Source organism: Carassius carassius, chromosome 43 (assembly GCF_963082965.1).
Source record: "Carassius carassius chromosome 43, fCarCar2.1, whole genome shotgun sequence".
NCBI classification, from domain to species: Eukaryota; Metazoa; Chordata; class Actinopteri; order Cypriniformes; family Cyprinidae; genus Carassius; species Carassius carassius.
The window spans coordinates 19985454-20000531 of NC_081797.1; the positions used below are offsets into that span (position 1 = coordinate 19985454).

At 36.5% G+C, this 15078-nt stretch overlaps 1 protein-coding gene across 1 annotated transcript; it reads right to left on the reverse strand.

Annotated features, from left to right (window-relative positions):
• Positions 1-342: 342 nt before the first annotated feature.
• LOC132125231 (NACHT, LRR and PYD domains-containing protein 3-like) lies at positions 343-5035 on the reverse strand. Its single transcript, XM_059536523.1, has 5 exons — positions 3255-5035; positions 2870-3043; positions 2207-2356; positions 1615-1661; positions 343-1530 (listed from the first exon to the last, which is right to left on the reverse strand). Exons 1-5 carry the CDS (start codon positions 4970-4972, stop codon positions 989-991), a joined length of 2631 nt encoding a protein of 876 aa, XP_059392506.1. The 5' UTR covers positions 4973-5035; the 3' UTR covers positions 343-988.
• Between the last annotated feature and the right edge of the window lie 10043 nt (positions 5036-15078).

Genomic DNA, 15078 nt, shown 5'->3' on the forward strand with positions numbered 1-15078 from the left:
TTGATCTGAGTCGTGTCAGACTGCACTCTGTGGATAGTAAAGAGTTGAGCTGATCATTATAAAATTTACTATAAATACTCTGCAGATTTACATTAAACACTTCAGATTTACAGTGAACACACTGCAGGAATAGTACATCCGGAGAAACTGGTTCGTTCGCTTTTGTCTCACATTAATTTCTGAGAAAACAAGAGGATCTCAGTGACTCTTAATTTCAAAATCCCACACACATTAAATTTGTCAACATAAAATCAGTTTTTCTGTCAGTCCAAACACAGACAGAGGCAGGTTTCATTTCAGAAAGCAGAAGATAAAGTGATGGTAATAATCAGTAGAGTTTATTGAATAGTTTTCCACGTTCAGTTAGACATCGCCTGAGCAACACAATTTCAACAAGTGTTATTATACCAAAACAAAAAATACTGCTTCACAATATCATTATGTGATAATAAATCCTTGAAACAGAGATTGTGTCTTTCAGGTATCTACTTACTTGTGAAGGCAACACAGCACACAACACACAGTTAGAATAAACAGTTACACAATAACAACATAATGATTACAGTACATATATATATTATAAACGTGTACGAAGTAATATTGTAGAGATAAAGAAACAGCATGAATGACGTACAATACAAATTTGTGTTTGCACTCTTAAATATGCTCTAATATAGACCATAAATATCACATATGTTATTAATTTCTGTAGTTACATCTATAATCATACTATTGACCCTATCACTATCCCTTAACCTTTCCTTAACCTTAATCATATTCCACATCAATAGCAGTAATATTTTGCAATTTAATATAAAGACAATAAATGTATATGTATGTTACAGACATCTAATACAAAGACAGGTTGAGTATACATAGTAGTTTTACACTATCATGTAATCACTATTTATGTAGTTAATTTCATACATTATATACAGTACTTCATAAATCACATCTTCTAATAATCAGACATAGGACCATGACTCAGTCAGATGTTTGTCTGTTGTGTGATCTTACACAGTGACAGAGAGGAATTAAAAACCTTAAATCCAGCATAGAGGGGTTCAGTGAATGTGGTGTTGAATGTGTGTAAGTGTGTGAGTGTGTGTGTGTCAGAGACACTGTAGAAGGACAGAGTGCCGGCCGGCCAGTCCAGATACACTCCTACTCTTTTAGAGGTGGGTGAAGGGGCAGGGATGTTGTGGCTCTCATTGTTTTGCCAGACAACAAATCCATTAACAGTGCAGAAGAGACACCAGGACTTGTCATTGTATCCAAACTTACCAACAGTCCCTTCCTTCCTGTCAATTGTTTTATAGGCCACTGCTACACGAGCCCAGCCGGTCCGCTCAACCTCCCAGTAATGACGTCCAGTCAGACTCTCTCGACACAGAACCTGAGGAATATATCTAAATCTGTCTGGATGATCAGGATACGGCTGCTGCTCATCCACATATTTCACCTCTCTGTTCCCAGACAGAATGAGTTGAGTGCTTGCTGTGTTTGGATCCAGTGTGAGATCACAGAAATCTAAACCCCGAGAGAGACAAAACAGTTGTACAATTTTGTTTGTTTACATTAAATGTGCCAGAGTGTGCCAGACAAAGAACCTACATTTTTGCAGTCCTGGTTGGATCCTGAAAGGCTCTCCATGGTCCAAACTAAAATAACACACAAATATACAGTCATAAAGTAACTGGAAGAGTTATTCACATACAGTCCTTAAATGTAATGAATCCAGTTCTTTTGCTTAGCATGTTCTCAATATATATTGTAACAAAGCAGTTTACAGAGCTGTACATCTCAGTTTTTTTATATATTCAGTCATTAGTGAACAGGTTTACAGGAAATATGAGTTACAAGTTTTTGTTTTGTTTTTATGATAGTGTACTTTAGACATTGTACTAAATAAAAGTAACTTTCAACTTTATGTGAACTAACTCTGATTATACTATTAGTAGACTGTTAGTTTAGGGCTTTATAGTCAGTGGATTGTCTGTTGGGGAACAGCAGATATTAAGCAGAGGGTGTAATAATACTCTAATAATTGTTAGTTGACTTAAACTTGCAATTTTACTTTTAGTCTGCAGAATGTCTGAAGTGGACAGATAAATTATTTGAGGATATGGATTTAATTAGTAAATGCAGAGATGTGAAGTTTGGGCTCTTGCTGCACACAGTATTTCTAAACTTGAACCCCACATACTTGAGTCTCTTTATTTGAGAGAGAAGCTGGACTCCTGATTGTCCTGGATGATTGTAGCTCAGATCCAGCTCTCTCAGGTGTGAGGGGTTTGAGCTCAGAGCTGAAGACAGATAACGACAGCCTTCCTCTGTCACCATACAGCCAGACAACCTACAAACACACATCGACAGATTACATCATCTGTGAAGCACTCAGCTCTCAAATACCAGAGGAATCATTGTTGATCTTAGTTTTTAAACCAGTATGCATGGATTTCTCATCTTATAAAATGATATGGACAAATACTCTGAAGTGACATGAAAGATCATGAAACAATCAAATGCAACACAACATCTTGAAACAGGCTTTTTTAATCTAAATATTTTTAACTTGACAGCACATTAAAAACACAACTCTGAGTGCCGAACTTTGGTCATGAAAAAGAAAACAATCTGCACACTTAATATTATATTATTGTAATCTACAGAAATTGCAGAAAGATGGACTTTCAGAAGTGCTTTTTTTTTTAATCGGACATCAAGTGTTTAGGCAAACCACCTCATCAGCTTGATTTCAAAGAATTAAGTGGGCAGAGAGAGGGAAAGTGTTTGGTGACAACTGATCCTAAAAACCAGCTGCCTTGACAAATCTTGAGAATTTATGAATGTGTGATGTTCTAAAGACCTCAGTATCTCCAGTTTACAGTTTTGACTCTTCAGTCCATCAGAGAGCAGCCTCACTCCTGAATCCTGCAAGTCATTGTTACTCAGGTCCAGCTCTCTAAGGACAGAGTTTGATGATTGTAGAGCGGATGTCACTATCTCACAATGTTGGTCAGTGAGATTACATCCAGCAAGACTGAAACACAACACAAAATATTTAAATTATTATCAATTATCATTGTAATATCTATTTAACTGCTGTTTTAAAGCATGAATGCTGGTTTAGGCTGTTCTTAAGGTCATGCATTAAAACATGACTAACCAGCATATGCTGTTTTAACAGGGTAGAAAAGTGTAATTCCATTCAGAAAGGACTCTTCACTGTAAGACATGGGTTAAACACTCACAGAGCTTTTCTGCAGTTGATCACAGCTGATATCAGTCTTCTTCTACCTTCATCTGATGTGTTGTATTTCTTGAGATCCAGCTCATCCAGCACTTCCTCTGACATCTGAAGCATGTAGGCGATTGCTGAGCACTGAGATGGAGAGAGTTTATTCTCTGAATGTTTTTCTGATTTCAGAAACTCCTGAATCTCTCTTGACAGAGTCTGATCCTTCACTTCCAGCAGACAGAGGAACAGATTGATGGCTCTTTCAGTGGAGACTGCTTTTCCATCTTTGATCTTCTCTTTAATGTAAAGTGTGGTTTTACTGATGCTCTCTGAGCTGTTTTCTGTGTGTGTCAGCAGATCCCCTAAGAGTCTCTGATTGGACTCCAGTGAGATGCCCAGCAAGAACCGCAGGAACAGATCCAGGTGTCCATTTTTACTTTCTAAAGCTTTATCTACTGCCCCTTTATGCAAATTGTGAATTGAATCAAAAACCCTCAGAGCTTTCATTGTGCAGCTTAAATAGCAATAAAACACATAGAAAGCAGCAAAAAACTCTTGAACGCTCAGATGAATGAAGCAGTAGACTTTCTTCTGATGAATCACTGATTCTTCCTTAAAGATCTCAGTGCAAATCTCAAAAAACACTGAGGCGTCAGTGACATCTATGCCGCTCTCAATCAGGTCCTCCTCATAGAACATCACATTACCCTTCATCAGCTGATTGAAAGCTACTGCAGCAAGTTTTACAATCACTTCTCTGTCAGACTTCAGGAGTTTCTCTGGATCTCTTTCATCAGACTTTCTCTTAATCTGAATCAGCAAGAAGTAGATGTACATTTCAGTCAGAGTTTGAGGGATTTCTGCATTGAGATCTTCTTTGAGGAGGTTTTGGAGCACAGTGGATGAGATCCAGCAGAAGACAGGGATGTGGCACATGATGTGGAGGCTTCTTGCTCTTCTGATGTGTGAGATGATTCTTCTGGCTTGATCCTGGTCAGTGATTCTCTTCCTGAAATATTCCTCTTTTTGAGGGTCATTAAATCCCTGAATTTCTGTCACACGGTTAATGTAATTGGAGTGGATCTGATTGGCTGCTGCTGGTCTGGAGGTGATCCAAATGAGAGCAGAGGGAAGCAGCTCTCCTTTGATGAGGTTTGACATCAACACACCCACTGATGAAGATTCATTCACATCACAAACTTTCTCATCATCTGAGAACATCAGTGTGATTCTGCTTTCATCCAGACCATCTAGGATGAACACAACTTTACACTCCTCGTAAATCTTTGAGTCCAGATCTTGAAGTTCAGGATTAAAGTCCAGCAGAAGTCTGTGAAGACCGTACTGGTGATCTAAAATCAAATTCAGTTCTCGAAATGGAAACACAAACATGAAATCTACATCCTGATTGTCTTTTCCCTCAGCCCAGTCCAGAATGAACTTCTGCACAGAGACCGTTTTTCCAATTCCAGCGATGCCTTTAGTAAGAACAGTCTTGATTTTCTCTTTCTCTTCACATCCTGGTTCAGGTAATGGTTTAAAGATGTCATTACAGCTGATTGGATTGTGTTGTGTTCTGGGTTTTTTCTCCATCTGTAAAACCTCATGTTCTTCATTCACTCCTTCTCTCTCTCCTTCTATGATGTAGATCTGTGTGAAGATCCTGTTCAAGAGGGTTTCATTTCCTTGTAGTTTATTTCCCTCAATTAAGTGTTCATACTTCTTCTTCATGCTGGTTTTGTGTTGGTCTTTGACTTTCTGCAGAACTCCTTCATTTCTTTCCTTACTGATGTGGGTCTGATTGAGGGATGCAAATCTATGATCTTTCTCCACACTCCTGAAATTAAAAGAAAGAACAGCCAAAATGGAATACGAGTAGTTGCAATGGCTGTTGAAGATTGTCAGAAACATATCAATGTGGATAGTATATGTTGCATATTTTGGAGAACATTTAGTGTTCATTAGGGTTTCTTAAATGAAACTGCAGTAAATCAGCAGCTAAATATGTATACTGACTCTGGGGCAGAGGCCTTTGTTCCATCACTGAATGAAGGGTGTAAAAACATGGATTGTGAACTCTTCACAGACAAACTGCTGCTGGGTCCTGCAGATTCTGATCTCAGTCTCTTCTTTCTGCTGATAGTGACAAAAGACAAACAAGTATGCATAGTATATATGAACACACACACACGCACACACACACACACACACACACACACACACACACACACACATGCACACACACACACACACACACACACACACACACACACACACACACACACACACACACACACACACACAGTATTATTGTATTTTAAGATACACATTTGTACAATTTGATAAACAGACAACCATTGTCCATTAATGACCCCCCCCCCCCCCTATTTAATATTCAGTATTGTTGTAATTATTAAAGCCATTTTAGTTATTATTATTGTATTTGTTTAATAAATGACACTTATTTAAAATATTGTAGAGAACAAACTGACTGGAACTACATTACATTGGCTATTCATTTAGTTAAGACACATTCAGTTTAATCTATATACAGTTAGAGATTCAGATAATTTAACACAGCACTGACAGACATCAGCCAATGCAAACTATCACTAAATAAAATTTTGTCACATCTCAGAAATTCTGCAACCCGTCAAATACAGACTGAATATGGGAACAGATGCCAACATGGGTAATACACTGATCCAACAAACCCAACAAATATGTCTTATAGCACTAGTCAGAATCTGTTGGTGCAGTGCAAATAAGCCTACAGAAATCAAACCCATGATCTTGTCATTGTGAGAGCCGTGCTCTACTGTCTGAGATAAAGAGATATGTCAACTTCATAAAAACATGCACAAGTGCTGATGCCATACCTGGAGTCACTGGAGGTGTCTTCATTCTCTCTTTTCTCTTGGAAACTCATTTTGGAAGCACTTTCCTCAAATTCTAAATGTATATATATATAAAAATGTCACATTTTTATTAAATAACCTCATGGCAGATGTAAGCCCTTATGTATTGCTCCTTTAAATTACAAGATTAAATAAGGTAAACACTGATTTCACTCACTGATTTCAAAATACAATATAAAAGATAAAGTTTAAAAGATAAAAAAATAGACAGATACACAGTTAAAAGCAGACTATTTTCAGTAACTTTGGATACTCACCTGTTAAGCAGAGTGTGCAGTTTTGTGTAGTACAAACGATAATGTTCTGCACAATGAGTTTTTACTTAAATCAACTCAATTCAGTGTATTCTTGGACAGCAGAAAAAAAACTAACTAAAACAAAGCACATAACTCCTGGTAAACTTAAACTAAAATGTAACTCAAGATCAGCTTGTGCGAGGAACTGTCATACATCATTTGCAGTATTTACAGAAAATATGTAATCATTTATAAATATTAGTTCAAATATTTTCATTTCTCACTGTTCATTCAGCTTTTAATGTTTGTGACAGTACAATCATAGATATTTACCTGCAGTAGAAAAGCAGTATAGGTTTAGTTATAATGTCGTATCTGTGATACAAAAGAAATGCAGAACTCAGCACTACTTTGTTTGTACTGTAAGCTAAAACAAATATATAAAAACTACAGATATTTTTTTTAAAAGTGCACATCATGACTTTTAACAAGCATCTCATATTCTGTCATTTGTGCAAGAGAATAAACAATCATTGGTTTATTGGTATTGTCTTATAAATAATATAATTAGTACAGATTCAAAGTTTTAAATTATTCTGCCAACAAAATATTAAATTCCCAATAACTAACCATCACAATTGCCATTACCAACTTATTTCTACATATCTACTGTATGTGGTTACATAAAGAACAAGTTCTGAACTTACCGCACTGTGCTGCCACTTAAAAGTCCAGGCATAGAATTTAACTCTCAAAATATTATCCTTTCTTTTACTTTCATTTAGTCTCCTGGTCAAAGGTGACTCTTGTCTCTTTCTCGTCTTGTTCTCCCTCTAGTGGTGCAGAGCATCATCATCATCATCTTCATCATCATCATCATCATCATCATCTCAGGTCAGTCATTATCTTCATCATCATCATCATCATCTCAGGTCAGTCTCAAAGCTGTTGTGTTGTTTGTAACTCAACACAGACAATATGAATGGAAATTAAACTAGTTTTCAGGATGTGTATGCTGTGTTATATATCGAAAATAAGGGATGTTTGTTTGTTTGTCAGCACTAATGACAGTGTTCTGCTGAATTTTGACTCTCTTCTGCTCCTCATCCTCCTTCAGTGTCTCAAACGCCTCTATCTGTAATAATATATAATATATAATAATATAATAACATGTGAATGTAAGCCTACAGCCCTCTTCAAAGAATAGACAGCTGATCTCCATCAGCAGATGTTCAGCGTCCTCACAGGAGCTTCATGATACAGTAAAACTACACAGAGTCAACACACAGAGAACCAACAGTGATCTGTTTCAGTGTTTGAGCTTCACCATTTGATTACACAGAATAGTTTCATAATATCCTTTATCTGCAGGTGAGCCCTGGCCATCTCAATGTAAAAAAGAAGACAAAATATGAATTAAAAAAGGCACAATAAATATTTATTATGTGAAATAATATTTAAGTGAATGTTAATAATAAAAAGAGATCATTATAGTTTAAAAATATTTTACATTTTTAATGTATACAGTTGAATAAAATTGTAACAATGTATACATTAAAATAAAATGTAATCTATAAATATTATATAAATATTAATCAGTTTATCTACCTGATCTCCATGAATTTCTTTGAGAACAATCCTCAATCCACCAAACCCTTAATAAACACCTCACAATCTAAACATGTAACTCTGAAAATCACATTAGAGCGCTGCCAAACAGTCAAACATTAAGATTTTGTACGAATGTATGTTGTGAGCAGATGATCTTTAATATCAAGTCTAGTTTCAGCCCAGTAAAGTAAGTATATTTTCCTGAAGAATCACCAGGAACTTTACAAACTTCTTTCAACAAGTTTACTCAATATAAGTTGGGCACATGTGTGGTTCTCAAACAAATAACACACATTATGGCAACTCATTCATAGTTAAAAAAATAATAATAAAAATAAACCCCTGTTGTATAAAATAACAATTCATTTCTATTGTAAATTAATAAAGTATTTTCAGAACGACGTCGAGTGGTTTATTTTCTGTACACACAGAAGAGGGCATCACTAGCATGTGAATGAACTCTTATTGACCATCAGCAGACATGAGATGTTAGCAAAGAACTGATGATCAGTTATCTTCAACATTTATTATTTTAAAGTGTTACGTCCAGCAGTGGAGACTTATTTATTTATCTATCATTAAACTTGTCAATTTAAACATCTCCCTCTTATTTTACTTTGAATTAAAACTTGTATTAGAAAATTTTTGTCACTATTAATGATGAATGTGTTCTCATAAATCTGTCATTTTAATTTAGTTATAGACTGTAACATGACGACACATTCAGTTATCTGCAGCGTCTCAGTAAAGACTGAAGATGAAACACTGTGGCGTGAGAAATGGCTTTTATTTAAATAGTCGTTGTGGGCCGTTATCGGCGTTAACGTGCTGCGTTAACGTGGGATTCTTATCGGGCGATAAAAAAAATATCGCCGTTAATCTATGCTCAAAGTTGGGTTGGGAGCTGGGAGCTATGATGACTTTCACCTTGATATTTTATATAACCGACTGGCTGAGGCCAGCCTAAAAAGATGCTCAGGACAGTTGATGGGCCACTGCTGCGCATCGTCACGAAAGCTTATCTTTTTCACGTGTTTTTAGCCTTACCGCTTGTCGATTTAAACATTAAATCATCCAAAAACAAGACGCGGAAAAGCTGAACAGAGCTGGTTACTCGCGCGCTGTGTTCGGTGCACACGAGAGAGAGAGCCGCGTATCACAGACAGCGACACTGAACCGAGCTCTCTTCTGCGTAGTTCTCCTCGAAGTCCCTCCTGCACCTGAACGAACAAATATAAATCGCAGTTTGAACAAACAAAAAGATGTGAAAGAGCCCAATTCAGTACTCGTGGTGTTCTGGTGTTCAGGGCTCAAGGAGAGAAAGGTTTCTCAAAACACTTGAACATTGAATTTGCTTATTTTTGCTCTTGTGTCGACAAATACATACAAAATATGTCAAAATATCCACCTTGGAAATTATGCTGGAAAAAACTGTCAGTTATTTTTTAAGTGAAAGTAAACTGTTGAGGAAAAATGGGATGTGTATTATATTGGATGCGTTCATCGTCTCTTAAAGTGACCGCGCCTAATTTAGCGACTGGCTGCTGTAATGTTAATCCAAGAAAATGAAAGAAAATCACTCACTGCTCTTGACTGAATTACTTTGTAGTTTTAACAGTCAAACCAAAAATTATTCAGACACCAGATATAATTTTTGATAAATATAGCAAAACTGTAATAATGTGAGAAACGTTGAAGGCATGGCTGGACTGGCTAGAAATTTAATAAGAGGCGTTTGTAAACCATGTTTTCCGCCAAAATAAAAGCTTGATGCAGTTTGCATCAAAATAAAAGATCATGTGCTTATCTCTTTCAAGTATAGAAATTGGTACAACTAATTAAGAAAGTTTCCTTTATTTTTTTGTGCATTTGTTTTACAAAATATGACTATTACTGTCATTGGATTGATATTATAACTATTATTATGTATAGGTGTAATGTAAATAGACACTGTAACTAAAAGAGGTTTGAATTTTTCTTTGTTTAATTTGCACACTGAATATGGAGCTTGGCATGCCCCAGAACCCCCCTAGAAGGACCGAGGACACACCACCATAGTTTTAACAAAAATCCTGTAAGAAACACTGCTATTGCTATGCCAGAGCCGCTTATAGCTTGTTTTAGGATTCACCGATGTGGAGTATAGTTCAACTGTATTAATAAATATAAAATTTTGACTTATTTCATCTGTTAACTCTCACTCGTTCCTATACTCACTCATTACATGGCATTAGTGGTTTTAATGAATAGGAGTTGGTATGCATATAATTAAGGGCGTGCAAAGATGGGTGGTGTTTATGATCATACAGTGGGCCGGTCTGGGAAAAAATGCCCGGGGCGATTTTTTGTCCCAGTCCAGCCCTGGTTGAAGGTGTCTGAATAAATGTAGGTTTGATTGTATATTTATTTTTGCATTGAAGACTCTCCAGTGCTATTTTACATTTAATTATTGATTACACTTTGTGCAATGTGGAATTAGTTTACAGCTTTTTCAAGCACTTTGTGATGCATTTTGGAAACAGGAGATGAGCCCCTTTTCTAATGCACCACCTAGCTTGATAAACCCCTTCTCAAAGACTTACTGTTTGTCAATTTTATTTGGGTAACACATATTCTGAATGCCTTCGGCAGAATTTGAATGAGCCATTTTAATCTAGATTAATCTAGATTAATTTCAAGATCACAGTGAGATTAATCTAGATTAAAAAAAAATAATCTAAACCCACCTCTATTAAGTAGCTTCTTATTTTTGGCATTTTTCTATAACAACATATTTTTTTCAGTTCAGAAGTTTAGTGTTTTAATTGTTGTTCAGACTCTTCAGGACAGGTGACTGTAATTCAGACTCCAGCAGAGAAACAGACAAACAGTAACTCTGACCTGTAAAACCAGCAGTGCTATAGGAGACCCTTCAGCTGTGTGGTGTAAGAACTGTTTCTCCTGGTACCTATAGAAACCTGGAGAAACTCTGAAACTTTTAGTTCACAGCATCAAAGCTCTCCATACTAGAACTCAGTTGAATTCAGTGGAAATGGAGCTGATCATGGAACTGATTTCTCTCTGAATCCATCAGTGGAGTCCAGCCTGAAGATACAGGAGATGATTACTGTGTGAGTGCACAGTGGATCAGTGGTGGTCCAGTGTTCACACAGAGATAAAGAGTCGTACAAAAACCTCCATCAGTCAGAGTCACAGTGACTGCACTGATACAGCTGAGAGACACTGCAGCTGCTCTACAACACAATCACACACACACAACACTGATTGACAAAATCACACACAACACCGATCGACACAATCACACACAACACTGATCGACACAATCACACACACAACACTGATCAACACAATCACACACACAACACTGATCAACACAAACACACACACAACACTGATCAACACAAACACACACACAACACTGATCGACACAATCACACACAACACTGATCGACACGATCACACACACACAACACTGATCGACAAAATCACACACACACACAACACTGATTGACAAAATCACACACAACACCGATCGAAACACAATCACACACACACAAAACAAATCGACAATCACAAACAAAACTGATCGAAACAACACACACACAACACTGATCGACACAATCACACACACAACACTGATCGAAACAACACACACACAACACTGATCGACACAATCACACACAACACTGATCGACACAATCACACAACACTGATTGACACAAACACACACACAACACTGATCGACACAATCACACACAACACTGATCGACACAATCACACACACAACACTGATCGACACAATCACACACAACATTGATCGACACAATCACACACAACACTGATCGACACAATCACACACAACACTGATCGACACAATCACACACAACACTGATCGACACAATCACACACAACACTGATCGACACAATCACACAACACTGATCGACACAATCACACACACGACACTGATCGACACAATCACACACAACACTGATCGACACAATCACAAACAACACTGATCGACACACACAACACTGATCGACACAATCACACACACAACACTGATCGACACAATCACACAACACTGATCGACACAATCACACACACCACTGATCGACACAATCACACACACAACACTGATCGACACAATCACACACAACATTGATCGACACAATCACACACAACACTGATCGACACAATCATACACACACAACACTGATCGACACAATAACACACACACAACACTGATCGACACAATCACACACAACACTGATCGACACAATCACACACAACACTGATCGACACAATCACACACAACACTGATCGACACAATCACACACACAACACTGATCGACACAATCACACACACCACTGATCGACACAATCACACACAACACTGATTGACACAATCACACACAACACTGATCGACACAATAACACACACAACAATGATCCACACAATCACACACACAACACTGATCGACACAATCACACACAACACTGATCGACACAATCACACACACAACACTGATCGACACAATCACACACACCACTGATCGACACAATCACACACAACACTGATTGACACAATCACACACACAACACTGATCGACACAATCACACACAACACTGATCGACACAATAACACACACAACAATGATCCACACAATCACACACACAACACTGATCGACACAATCACACACACAACACTGATCGACACAATCACACACAACACTGATCGACACAATCACACACAACACTGATCGACACAATCACACACAACACTGATCAGTGAACAAACACTTAACACTAAATACATCTATCAAAAGTTTATTGTGAAAAAAAGTGGTGACACTTTATTTTAAGGGGTCCTTGTTAAACATTATTAAAGGGTCATATGATGCTGCTAAAAAGAACATTATTTTGTGTATTTGGTGTAATGAAATGTGTTTATGTGGTTTAACCCTATGAGGTCTAAGGGTATTTTGGGGGCCTTGAGAAGTTTTGTCATGCCACGGACATTTGTGCTTTTTTCAGTTGCTTATAAACATCTAAATGTTATACATAGTGTTCCTTTACCTCAAATGGTAGAGCATTGCGTGTCAAGTGCAAGGTTGGGGGTTCGATTCCCCTGGAACACATGATAGGTAAAAAAAAAATATATAGCCTGAATGCATTGTAAGCGTCTGCTAAATGCATAAATTAAATTTTAATTTAATTTAAATCGCTAAAGTCCAAAATCACTGTAATCAGCACAAACTGGGCTATAATAATATGTGAGTAGCCTTTATGTACATGATTGTGTTTTTGAGACAAAAAATGTTTATATATGGTTAGTGAAAAACTAAAAATTGTAATTCACTTGAATAAGGCCATAAAACACATACAGAACATTAGTTCCCAGGACTTTTGAGAACTAGAGCTTGTAACCTTTTTCTAAATTATGTGAAAATCTTGTTGTTTACTCACTCACAGAAAACAATATTTTGATTTACATTTTCTAAGACACTTTTTGTTTGTAAAAGTCATATATGAGTAGGCGTCCACTATCTTTAATATCATTGTGATTAGACTTGTGCCGGTATTCAGTAATGCAATATATTGTGGTGATTAATATGCACGATATTGTTATCTTGGGCACTTCTAAATACCTGAATAAATATACTTTACAAATTATTCAGAACTTGGAATGCATTTTAAGAATATTATTCCCATCAGCTGCTTAAAATGCACAACATCGCTGTATGCTGCTTAAAAGAGTGCATGCGCTCTGATGTAAACAAGCGCGCATGAGAAGCACATGGAGGAACACATGAGACACGAGCTGAATGAAAGCACATTCATTCTCTGACAGAAGATGGCGCTAATTGCAGCTCTTAGCCTGTAAACAAAAATAATCTTAAATAACCATTCAGATTTGTGTTTTCCCTATGGTGTTTATTACAGTGCCAACTACTGAAATATTTAGACTTGAAAGGCTATTTATCTTCAAACATTCATTTTTTTAAAAATCTGGACTACAAATGTCCTAGATATTGTTTGAAAGTATTTTGATCTTTTATTGTTCATTCACACTTTACATTATGGCTTCATTAGTTAACATAAACTGCCAATGAAAAAAACATTCTGAACATTCATTAATCTTAGGTATTCCAATATTTAATAACACATTGTTAAAATTGAAAGCTGCAACTGTGTTATTTAATGAGCTAACATGAACTAAGACTTTTAAGATTTTTAAAAAAAGATTAATAACATCTATATCAAATGTAGCTATGGTTCATTGTTTAGCTGTGCATTTATTGAATGAGCACTATGCGATGTCCGAACTGATTACACTATATTTTATGAATTGCACTGTATTTTATGTAAAACCTTCTTAAATTCATTTTAAGTCAATTTTTAAATCATTTTCATTTTCAAGTTCTTAAATTGCTTGTTTTATTTTTGTGATAATTTTTCTTCATGACTTTTTTTTTTTACTTTCTTTTTGAATTACCATTGTGTACGAAATGTGCTATAAATAAACCTATCCTTGCCTTGCCTTGAATGTTAATGCATTAACTAAGGTTAGCTAATGAGGTCTTAAAGTGATACTTATTAGTTTTTATAGTTCTTTTGCACTTTAATGTGTAAAACATTTAACTTTTATACATTTTTCTGTATTGCTTTATTGTTTTAAATGTTAAGTTATTTTTGTTATAAGAATAAAAAGTAATTTAACCTGTTATACTGTATTATGACCACTTTTTAAAACAAAATTTCAATACTGTGATAATAGCGTATACTGTGGTAAAAGCATTATCAATTAACCGCAACAGGAAAATTTGATACCGGCATATCGCTAATTGTGATTTACACCTGAGACGACAAAGACCTTGTCACGGTGTCTGGTCTCTGTTTCCCTGGGTGTCCAGTAGTGGTCTCACTTCCCCATAGGCACCTCACCACATGCACTACAATTCCCACAAAGCCTCGTCCCTTCATCACAGTAATTGCACTCCTGTTAATTGCACTCAGGTGTCTTCACTTGATAGTCATCACCCTGCCTATATTAACCGATCTGTTTCCGT